Genomic DNA, 11,987 nt, shown 5'->3' with positions numbered 1-11,987 from the left:
CGCAGCAGTTCTCAGGCCGAGATCCAGACGTGGCCATGAAGACTGAAGAAGAAAGCAGCTAATGCAAACTCTTACGTAGGGTACAGTGCAAGATCAATATTTAAGCACAGAGTAACAAGATCTTCACACGCAATGAGCGGGGACAAAACTGAAGCTTCCTTCTGGTGAGAAAGAGCTCCCAAGGAACAATTTGGGAACATTCCACTCCAAAGCACAAAATGCACCACAGACAGCATATCTAGAAAAGTTGAACATTTTATTGTCATTTATGAGTACACCATTTGTGATTTTAGAAATACAGACTCTTTGCAAAGCACTGAAATATAGGTGCCTTCCAACTTCTAAAACCTACGTTATTCTATGTCTCACAAACCTTTTTATGTTAGCAATTCAAGTTTGGTCTTTGCTGCAGCAAGTTCTTCACCAAAGATGCAAAGATTTAGTTCCAGACTGCAAGACAACCGAACCAAGTTTCAAACGCCAACTGCCAGTGAGCCATCAAAACCATTCCTTTCAAACACCGAGTCGATGATCTTCCTGTACGTTGTGCCCATAATGGAGTTCACCTTTGAAAAATTTAAGTTAGAGGATTTTTCCAGTTAACTGTCAACTGGCATTTCCATTACAGCATCTAGAAGCAAACAGACACTCTGCAAGTACTAGGGCTTATGAACAGATTATGTTTACACAAAACCCAGAGAGGCCTCCAGAAACATTCAAGGTTAAAATGAACAGTTAAGAGTTGCAAAAATCTGTACATATTTTCAGTCTAAACACAAGGAAACACTGCAGTATCAGTGTTTTATGTTCTATCTTCAATAGTGACAACTGTGCTAGTCCTAGTATTCTACATGTTTCTCCCTCCCCCCCATTTAAATTTTATAATCGCAATCTGAATATACAGCTGTACTTACAGGACATATTAAACAATGCACAGCGCCTTAAGCAAGTTCCATGTCTGGTTTTGAACAAACCATATAAAATAAGTGACAAAATAGTTTAAAATTGGTCCTTGATTAGGATTACTTATTTTTATACAGCTTGGAAGCACTAAATTTAAAGACACACATTTATTATTAACCAGCACAAATTATTCTGCAGCTTTTTTTTTTTTTTTTTGCCTTTTTTTTTTTTTTAAAGAGTGTGTTACAGTATCATGCATGAAAAGCAAGCTGCTGCTCCCAAGTGCAAACATGGAGTTTAGACCGAATGCTTTCTCCTCAGGTTGGTATTCCTTCTGTCAGAAATTATTTCAACATAACCAAGAACAGAAGCAGCTGACTAGCAAAACAATATGAAGTTCACCTCTTACATTGTAACCCATTCTTAAAAGTAATGGAATACTTTGGACCTTTAGCATAAGGAAGGTTCAATAAACACTGCAAAGGATTTTTACATTCTTTGATTTCATTTACATCTTTAGAAAGAAAATTCTCTATTTTAACTCACTAACTAATGAATCAATGTCTGGAGACTAGTATTGAAACAGTGCAAGACATTTGCAACTTCAGGAACATCCAATTACACTGTCCTTTCACCCAAACAATGATTAGTAGAATATTGCATCAGTCCTAGATAAACAAGACAGGACAAAAAAAAAAGCTCATTTTAGAAGAGCATTAGGATTCAAAAATCTTTATATTTAGTGAAAAGAATCCACACACAAATATGCACGAAGGACTCCTTAACATGGACTTTATCACAACAAAGGTAATCCAGCTGTAAGTCTTGGAACCAGGCTTTTTATTGGTATGGAGCCGTATTTGTTCAGAGACCATAATTAGAAGCTCCATTATTAATGCTTCAACATCTGGGTTTTTTTGACACATGAACAGCATCGGAGCACTCTCCTGTCAAGCCAGAGACCAGAAATTCAGCTGAAACAGCCCGGTTGGACTATGAGCTTAAGCAGTCCACTTACGCCCTAAAACACTCCCGATACGAAAAAGCTGGCTTTCTTCTTTGCGTTACCTCAGTAAGAGTGGAGCCCCCTCCACTAATGCAATATTCCAAAGACCATTGCAACTAAGACTGTCGAGTCAGGTCTCAGTTGAAAGCTACCACCACCAAAGGACACAATTTTCTCCCCGCCCCCCCGCTCCCCACGCTGCCAAGGAAGAATGTTGAAAAGACCGCTGCTCGGTGTGGAAAGCAGGTCAGTAGAGACTCCAAGCGTGGCTTGAGGAATCCTCACTACCAAGCCGCTTTCCACACACACAAATTCAGTCCATCTTCTCTTTCTGGACCAGCTTGGGTGCATCTACAAAATCCTTGCCATTGTAAAGGATGATAGCAAAAGTTCCAAAGCTTGCACTTCCCCAGAAAAGCACATAGGCCAGTGTCTCAGTCCACGTATCACCTGTTAAGAGTCAGATAAACATTTTAGTTCATTGTCTCCAGTTACCAGAGAGAGGTTTTTTTAGTACAAAAGCAAATTATTTCAAGCCCTCCCTCAGAGATCTGCTGTCAAACAAAGTCAGAAGTCCTTCATGGGAACTGGGGTTTTTTCTTTTTCTATTTCCTTACCTAGGAAAACTGTGTTTGCCACACAGTTCTTAGAACATTTTGAACAGACAGCTACAGAAGTCAGAGTCAAGAACTCTATTGACACTGACGTTAGACAACTCAAGGCAAAAGGAGAAGGCAAAAACCTTCACAACTCCCAACACAAATTTAGATTAGGGGGACATCCATCAGAACAGGCTTATGCCTATATCTGACTTTTCTGAACTGTCTTTCTGCCCAAAATTAGGTAGCTATTCTTCTGGGGATTCATCCAGCTAGATGTTCTCTCAGGTGCAACTAAATCTGAGGGCAATTAACTGCCCCTTAAGTGACTTCTACAGAAGTTCTAACATTGTTTTCTATAGAACCTCTGTTTTTTCCACATTAATGATACAGTGCTAACCCTCAATCTCCAGAGCCATGCTCAAACACCTTTTAGCATGATTGAGAAGCAATTTTATACCAAATAGTTTCTGCTAACCTTTTATAGAAAGTCCACACGCAAGCAAGCTAATTTTGTGAAAGTAAACTCAATAACGACTTACCAGCCATTAGCAAACAAATAATGCACATGGAGAAAGCAACCACCATAATAATAGGCAACTGGGGAAAGAGAAAAAGAATTATCACTTGATATTGTAGCACATGTATTCCTTAATTTCCTTTCAGGTGGGCTGTACTGCAAAGTTATTTACTTGCTTTGCAATAAAGTTGCTTTAATTGCTGATTCACCTGCTGTCAGGTACAACTAAAATTTTGGGATAGTTCCAAAATTTGGAAGAGTGTGTTCAATAACTCAGTTAAGAATTAAAAATACACCTTCTATCTATTAAAAGAGAGGTTGAGGTTTGTGTTTTGTTTTAAAAAAAAAAAAATACACCAGCCACTAATAAACCCGTAACGTCCCCAAATCCCATTTCACAAAATAGAAGGGGGAGGGGGGAAAAAGTTTTTTTTGTGTTACAGTCTATGCTTCTGCATGAAGTATGAGAAGAGATCTTCACAAGTTTCTTCTGCAGAAGGAAAGTCATTGATGGTGACTAGTAGAATTTCTCCCTTTCCACTTGATGAAGCAGATTTAGAAAAAAAAAGAGCAAGCAGCAGCTTTTTCAATACCTCAAGGACACTCCATTTTCTGTCAAGGGAACAGTCTGGATTTAGTCCTATAAGCAGGTATCATAGAAACATAACCAGATTATAGGGACGCTTCATTACTAAATAGACAACTTCTACTTAGTCATCTGAAGCAAGGGACTAAAAGGTTGTATGTTTCTCCAGTCACAAATACAGTCTCCATACTCACAGCTAAAAACTTCCAGTCTTTCTTGACGTGTAAAGGACTAGCAGGTTCTACTTCATCCACTGAATAATTTCCAAGAAAAAGATCAATCGCATCCTGAACAAGAAACAGAGAGCAGAGTTAAAATGCACAGCGATGTTTATCAAATACATTTCCCCACAGTTAAAAGCCTCACTTACTTGTCTAAATCCATCAGAAAAGTTATTTTTGTAGTAACGTATTAATGAGTTCCAGCCATCCATTATTAAGCCCCACTGAGTTCTCTTCCCAGTTCTGCGAAAAGGAGTTTTGAAAAATATTTAAAATAGATTTATAAATTCAGGAAGATAATTTCAGATTTACAGTTCTTTCATTGTTCAAATGTGTACTATGTTTAATGAATATCTGCATGTAAATACATTTATCTAGTACTGCCTCTACATTATTACTACACATACTTGTAACAAAGTTTGAAAGTAAAACTACACTTCTCTCCATCCCACAATATAAATGTGCCTTGAAGAGGCACATTTTCTTGGTTTTATTTCCAGATAGCCTTTTCTCCTTTCATATAAACACAGTGAAGAATGGTGTTCTTCTGTAGATTTTTGTCTGACATTTTACCAGTTGAACCATTGCAAGACTCATTAACGGTCTAAGCCCCAAATTAATAACACTCTCAGATATGAAAACTTAAAGAAAATCCCAAACATTTCCAAAAACCCAGAAGGCCTTTACAAGAAAGGCTGACTTGCCTTGTGTAATCTGTCTTTAAGGCACCAGTTCCAGCATATTGTTTGGCACAAGCATTAGCATTATCAGCCCATGCTGTGAATAGGAAAACATTAAGAAAGATTAAGGAAGTTATGTACTCTGTTCGGAAAAAAGTGCTTGTTTGAACTCTGTCAACAGCCTACCATTTTTGTAGATTTTCTCGAAGTCTGCTTGCTCTTCAATTCTCTGTCCAACATGCAGAACACCTAGCCTCTAAAACAAAAAAGCACATTGAGGCTCAGTAGTAGTTCGCTAGAAAAATTAGGATTTGCTTTCAGAAAAAGCTGTATTTATTAAACTAGAGTCTGGCCAATGCATTTCAAGTAGTACAGTAACTCAAGTATGCAAGCTCTTACTGAAGTGTTAAAATTACATTTCCGTTCGAAACGGAAAGCCTCTCTCCTCTTCCAGCTTGTTAAACACGAACAAAAGATTTACCTGAAGCTGGGCTTGAAGAGATCGGCGTGCTAACAAGCTCTGAATCACATTAGTCCGATCAAGGCAGTCCATGCAGTTACTGCGGAATATTCCTTCCTGCTGAGTCACAATTTTACCATCGGAATCAACTAGAAAATAACTAACACATACAATCCACCTAAGTACTTATAGATAACAGTCCATATAAACCACACGATTTCAGAAGTAAATATTCTAGCAAGCAAAACACAGTTGTCTTGAGCATAGGAGTTCTTAGCCATGTCTTTGAACTTTGATGCCTCCCTGAATTCTTCGACTCCCACGCTGAAAAACAGCATCAATATATGAACATTTAGTATTTGCTCTTATTGTTTAGACAGCCAACCAGCAACACTGAGTTATATGCCACTGGGAAGAGCAGCTTCTGGTACAAAATCAGTGACTTACATTTTATTTTTTTCAGTTATTATAGGGTCCTAGCTCCACAGAGATTGAGATAATTAGCAGAGTGTAAGAGCAGAAGTAACCAGATTTATATATACCTGGTCACCTGGTTCAATCCAGTCACCACTGCATAAAAAGTCATATAAGCTGTCAGTCACACTTCTTCCAGGAAGGTATTCAAATCTTTAAGGCCACTACTGAAAATCTGTTCCTGTCACTTACTCTTCTCTCCATTATGTGAACATCTGGGAGAACGAGATTCTCCCTCTTGCAACTGCATGCAACTGCAGTTGCAATGCTAATTGTTACCTCAGTCTTTTTAAGCAACTAAACCAGGCGTTTCCAGTAATTGATAACAGATCATTTTTAATACCGAATTGCATGCAAGTATTCTGATAACTGAGCTGGTAAAACAAATATGCTGATCAAGTTATCAGTTTGATGTGTGAATGGGACAGAACTATACTTGTCCTTCTGCCACAGCATTAAATTTCCAGTTGCCTAAAGGTTTACAGATCATATTCTGTAGATTAAGTTACTCCATTATGTAATTATGAACTCTGAATGTGGACTAGCACATGATCCACTGCTACTGTACAGCATTTTAAGATTATAAAGTCAGAGTCACGCAGTACTAAAATCAAGAGCCTTAGAAGCATATGCATTTACTTTGATCAACCTTGTGTTAACAAGACCCATTTTTGTCATTCTTGGAGAACTAGTTTTGTTAAACCAACTTTTACATTGTTGTATGATTAAAGGCAACAATAACACCTGTGAAATCTTAATTTTCTCCCTTCTCCCTCCAAGCTTTGCCTAGAACTGATATTAGGATAATTAGTGTAGTTGAAGAGTAGACACTTCTGGTTAATAAGATAGTTTAAGTGCTGCATCTCCTATAATTCCTGTAAAAAAAAAAAAAACAAACACAAACAAAACCCCCTCCCCAACCCTAACACCCCCCCCACCCCCCAGGAAGCCAGCTCTCCTTTCTCACAGGTCTTTCACAAGTGGATTTCACCTGCACAAAATAGTTGTTTACCTCCCTCAGGGTTGCAGAACTGTTTTCTAGGAACATCAGAACTCAGACTTTTCTGTTCCTATTTAAGCAACAGTCACTCTAGATGAAACAAAGCAAGGCAAGGTAGAGCCAACTTAATCTTGAGAAAGCCTTCATTTTTGTGTTTTGTTTTAGAGACACATGGCTTTTTTTTTTCTTTTTCTTTTTCTTCATTTCAAGGAAGCCTCATTCTTTTGTAAGCCTCCAATGGCAGGTGACAGGAAACAAGTTATGTAATTCAGTATTCACTCTAAGAATAAAGGATCCTTGCTGCATAGGCACCCTACATGCTTATTTCACCTTATTTGAGGTGCTCAAGGCCAATTTATTCTTCAGCTCTTCAAGTGTTTTTTACACTTTTTTTTTTTTGGTGGTGGGCAGAGAATATTCACTATCATCTGATTAATTGATACTATTCCCACAGCCTTCATTCCAGGCAAGAGGTTTCATTCATGAGACTCCTGTTCTAGTCCACAGCTCACCTCATTTTTTTAGGATAGAGTACACCACTGCCAGTTTTGTAATGTCTTAGCTGATCGACTTTGTGCTTTAGGCACAAGACTTTAGGAACAGGAAGGAAGCAATCAGAAAAACAGAACAAAGTAAAGTTTCCCTAACAATCTACACGTCTACAAGTAGCAAAGACCAAGAAGTGCTTAAAACAACACAACTGCGGGACTAAAAGATTTAAGTTGATTTGGACATTTAGTCTACTTTTGTATGACTAAACAAAATGAGAATTTGTTTCCTTGTGGTTTACTTACGTTAGTAAGGTCTAACAAATCAGTGCCAGTGCCAAGGTTTGGTGCAACAAACAACATGTGTTAGAAAAAACACTTTTAAAAAGAGAGCAGGTGCCTGTGGAAGGAGCACTACAAGTGTTTGACAGTATGTAGCAGAACAGTTTTCAGTCAACACCACATGGAGTTACACTTGGAGGAAAAAAATCACCTAAGGAGACTTTTTAATAGCTTCAAGTTGTATGCACACTCATTTCTTTGGCTAACCTTTTACCCAAAAGTACAAAGGCAGCTCTTGAGTCACAACACAGGGTTGCTACGATTCTCAGAACCATTTTATCAGGACATAAAAAGAGCTTTACATGTTACCCGCTACCAGGTCTGTAATCTTGCACACGGTATCAGCAAGAGATCAGAGATATGGAAACACTAATGCATATGAATGCATCTTCTTTATGGAAGATTACAGGTCTCTTTTACTGTGCCTTAACTCAACACAACAGAAACTATGAGAAAGTGGTCTCATTTTAACAGTACAGAAGTAAAAAGAACTGCAGAGCCTTACCTAAACTCATCTTGCTGTTCTGCTAGTTGATCCATCAAAATCTGAAGTCGATCCCACCTCATCCGACTGCACTCTTTATGGAAGTCAAATGCTATGTATCTGTTCAGAGAGAGAAGCATCTTTTCAGATTACATATGTACTGCAGCGAAGGTCTCAGAAGCCCCACAGGGAAGGGCTGATCTATAAAACAGGTAGTGACAGAGGATTCGTTTTTCTTTAGAGATGCCTTCCAGCAAATATCCGTGGATTTTGTCAGTGCTCCGTAATCCTCCTGAGGCTGCACCCTTAGTGTGCATGGTGACAGCATTTACATTTCTTTACAAGATGCCACTAGTCTGGGGAAGCACAAATTCAGTTCCAAGTTATTCATTCTGTGTTCTAGCTAGTATTTTTCCTCCAGAAAGTACAGAAGAGGGATGTGCATCTGACTTCACCTTTTTTTTCCCCCCCACCAGGATTCTTTTGCCCTCCTCTCTTCCAAGCAACTGCACTGGGAACTTCAACACTGTGTCTCTTTCAAAGTAAACTGAAATGCAACATTCTTTGCTGGCATGCAGCATAATTCCTTTGATAGCTCTCTAGAAACCTGAGTCAGGTTCTGTTTAAACAGCTAACCTACTCTGTCGTAAGAAAATTAAACAGCTACTAACTTGGAACACGATTTTAACAGCCAATTCATTTCTGGGAAGAAGTGCTCTAGATGAGTGGTGTTTGATTCAACATTTCTATATATACACGTTTGCTGTAAATTACAGGGCATTACATTCCTCCCCTCAAGTATTCATAATCCAAAAGTTATTATTTGCCAAGTTTTCAAGACTATTTGTGTGAAGAAAGATGGTGTGTGTATATATATATGTATACACACATACACACTGAAGAGTCAAGTCTTAGTCTGGCAGGTAAATGCCATGAAAACTGACTAACAAAGAAAAAGGATTTTGGCTCCATTAAGAAAACGGGGCTGACAAACACTACTTTTTAACATATACAGAACAAGCAGCATCTCTAAAACACACCTGGACAGAACTTTACATCTTGGTTGCCACCACATGACTTTATAGCAAAGATGCACAGAATTCCACAAGCTTTGTACAGCTAAGGTATCAGTACCAGCCTAGGTGTGAGAGTGAGGAGAGAGCTCACCTTTGAAGTGGTCTTTTTTAATAAAAACAAGAAAAATCCACACCCACACACTAGTAACACACTGTAATGCACCCGTGAGGGTAGTAAAAGAAGCAAATAGAAGTGAGACAGACATCTATAACTACCCTAGTGAAGGCAGCAGCAGGGCATCACACAGGCAGAAAAAAAACTTAGAAAATTCAAAGTATGTCAGTATTTATAAGGGCATCTCGATTATACTCTGCAATTCCTTAGTTATGCTTAGACAGACGTGAATCCTTATTAAAACAGGATACATTTTTGCTGAGGGGTAGGATTGTCCTTTGACATACATGAGTGACAATAATACGATACAGCAATTTCAAGGAAAAGATAGAGGTAAGTATTCGCGGGAGCTGGATGCTAGCCCGCCCTCTAGAAGTTAGTGAAAGCAAGCACAGGCAAGTTGTAAAATTGTGTACTGCACTCAGGATTCCCACAAAGAGATGGAATTTCTCTTATGATTAAAATGCATTCTCCACTCTTGGCCCATTGTTACACTGAGGTCCAGACATTTAAACTACACGTTCCCCTTACTGTTTCCTCCTTTATCTCAATACTGTTTTGCTCACACTCAGCACTCCTTTACAAGTTAGCAATGTAACCACGCCCTTTTGCCAGAAGCTAGTTCTACAGGGCATGATTTCTTTTTCCTAAAATGCAGATCTCCACAGTTCTCATAGCATACTATTACTCCAATACTGGCATTACCATTGCCTCTGAGCTCCCTTCTTTATTCTGTCTCCTCTTTGTCCCATATTTGCTTCGCAGTCTCACTTCGGCTTAGAATGCGAGCTCTGAGGTAGGGACATTGGTCACATGCAAGTTACTTCATAAAAATAAAACTCAAACAAATCGGACAGTTGGTAAAGGCCCCCAAAGAACTGATCACTCTGTGGGTCTCAGAGGCAATGCACAACTTTTAACACAGAATGTATCATTTCACTTCACATGTACCTGACCATGCCGTTTGCCATGCTGTTTACCATTTTGGCAAACGTTTGCTCAAGAGGCTTCTCTGAACCTTTTTGGTTAACCTGGGAGAAAGGGAAAAAAAAAAAAAAAAAGACTTTATTACTCAAAAGCCTGCTTAAAAGAACAACAGTTTTTTCAGGAAGAAAAAATGAAAGCATACCAAGTTGACAATCATTTGCTTTCCATAGCTAATTATTTGCGAGTCAAAATGTCTTTGGAAGCCATCCATCTAGAAGAGAAAGGAAATGTGTTGACAGATGTACACTACTATTAAGATTTATGATTTAGAAGAAATCTCTATAATCATCTTTTTGATGATACTGCACGGATAGTTTTATAACTAAGAATAGTGTTTGATGTTCTCTGTTGTGCTAATACATTTCTACTTTCATCCCCCCAGTCGATTCAGCTCTCCTTACTAAACACACCACAGATAATGAGTATTGTGCAGCTACCAAAACTGTTGCAAACAAGAACCAAAGAGAAACTACTCCCATTGATGTCTGGATTTTTTTTCAGACTCTGAACTCACCTTAAGGAGTACAAGGCTTCTTGCTACTACTTTTTAAACAAAGCTCAATCCAGTTTTACAGAATTCTTCTGATTACAGTTTGATACTCTATCACACAAAGACGAGCCCAGAAATATATTAAAACCCCAAGACACAACAAACACTCACATACATGATTTACTGACTTGCTGATCTGTGGCTTTGGTTTGTACTTGAGGTTTGGTCTTTGAGACCAGAAAAATGGAATTGATCCACGGGTCTGCAAAAGAATGAAAATAGTTTTAAACAACAAAACTTACAAACTCACTTGCCGTTTAAAAGTAAACCAGACTTCGTTTATTTGTGCACATGCACATCTTGCATATAATCTATATTTAGAAACATAGACAGAGCTATCTATCTATACATCTTAAGCCAGCGAGCAGTTCCTTACACTGACTTTACCTGAACAAATGATGCTTTGCTCCCCTTGTAATGCACAATTTGTTCTGTTTCAACAAAGTTAGCAGCATGTCCTTCTGAATCAATACCTATGTAAGAGAAAGGCCTCGTTAACCAGCGCAGACTGGCTGCAGAAGAGCAACAGTATATGAGCAAAAGGCTTCCTAGCCCTTCCCTTTCAAGCACTCCCAGGAAGCATGAAAATACCACAGAGCTGCCAGAAAATGGTAAATGAAACACATCTGTGGCCAAAGTTTAACATGATCTGTACTAAATTTAACTTGAAGAAGCACAGTTGTGCTTAACACATTTTGATATTTATAGTCATAGAAATTGAGTAGTTTAATACAAAATAAAATACAAGTGCTTTGACGCTGAAATATTCACAATTCAGTAGCAATGGTACTGCAGAAACCGACGAATTTCTTCAAAAGCATGTATGTTGGGACTAAGAACAGGGAAAGTAATTTAAATAATCTGATAGCCTTCTATGATGGCATGCCTGGCTGGGTGGATGAGGGAGAGCAGTGGATGTTGTCTACCTTGACTTCAGCAAGGCTTTTCACACCGTCTCCCATTACAACCTCATAGGTAAGCTCAGGAAATGTGGTTAGATGCGTGGACAGTGAGATGGATTGAGAACCGGCTGAATGGCAGAGCTCAGAGGGTTGTGATCAGTTGCACAGAGTCTAGTTGGAGGCCTGTAGCTAGCAGCATTCCCCAGGGGTCAGTACTGGGTCCAATCTTGTTCAACTTATTCATCAATGACCTGGATGAAGGGACAGAGCATGCCCTTGGCAAGTTTGCTGATGATACAAAACTGGGAGGAGCGGCTGATACACCAGAAGGGTGTGCTGCCATTCAGCAAGGCCTGGACAGGCTAGAGCGTTGGGCGGAGAGGAACCTAATGAAGTTCAACAACGGCAAGTGTAGGGTCCTGCACCTAGGGAAGAATAACCCCATGCACCAGTACAGGTTAGGGGCTGGCCTGCTGGAAAGCAGCTCTGCAGAGAAGGACCTGGGAGTCCTGGTGGACAACAAGTTAACCATGAGCCAGCAGTGGCCAAGAAGGCCAATGGCATCCTGGGCTGCATTAGGAAGAGTGTGGCCAG

General features: G+C 39.2%; 1 protein-coding gene across 2 annotated transcripts in view; it reads right to left on the bottom strand.

Annotated features, from left to right (window-relative positions):
• Nucleotides 1-237: 237 nt before the first annotated feature.
• Nucleotides 238-11,987, bottom strand: part of SACM1L (SAC1 like phosphatidylinositide phosphatase) — a 34,406-nt gene continuing 22,656 nt past the window's right edge. The window contains exons 9-20 of one of the 2 annotated variants that reach the window (XM_087769263.1): nucleotides 10,879-10,964; nucleotides 10,607-10,693; nucleotides 10,084-10,152; nucleotides 9,906-9,985; nucleotides 7,785-7,883; nucleotides 4,997-5,135; nucleotides 4,702-4,771; nucleotides 4,540-4,612; nucleotides 3,985-4,078; nucleotides 3,809-3,901; nucleotides 3,051-3,108; nucleotides 238-2,359 (exon numbers count right to left, since the gene is read on the bottom strand). In XM_087769263.1, the coding sequence (XP_087625389.1) occupies nucleotides 2,223-2,359; nucleotides 3,051-3,108; nucleotides 3,809-3,901; nucleotides 3,985-4,078; nucleotides 4,540-4,612; nucleotides 4,702-4,771; nucleotides 4,997-5,135; nucleotides 7,785-7,883; nucleotides 9,906-9,985; nucleotides 10,084-10,152; nucleotides 10,607-10,693; nucleotides 10,879-10,964 (1,085 nt within the window). In that variant the 3' untranslated portion in view covers nucleotides 238-2,222. Of the gene's footprint in view, nucleotides 2,360-3,050; nucleotides 3,109-3,358; nucleotides 3,669-3,808; nucleotides 3,902-3,984; nucleotides 4,079-4,539; nucleotides 4,613-4,701; nucleotides 4,772-4,996; nucleotides 5,136-7,784; nucleotides 7,884-9,905; nucleotides 9,986-10,083; nucleotides 10,153-10,606; nucleotides 10,694-10,878; nucleotides 10,965-11,987 lie in introns of those variants that run through there. The other variant, XM_087769272.1, reaches the window with a different exon arrangement.

Source organism: Nipponia nippon, unplaced genomic scaffold (genome assembly GCF_047370975.1).
Source record: "Nipponia nippon isolate SJK-2023a ecotype South Korea unplaced genomic scaffold, ASM4737097v1 scaffold_1, whole genome shotgun sequence".
Lineage (NCBI taxonomy): Eukaryota > Metazoa > Chordata > Aves > Pelecaniformes > Threskiornithidae > Nipponia > Nipponia nippon.
The sequence above is the reverse complement of the archived record's forward strand: the minus strand, read 5'-3'. Positions and strand labels throughout refer to the sequence as shown.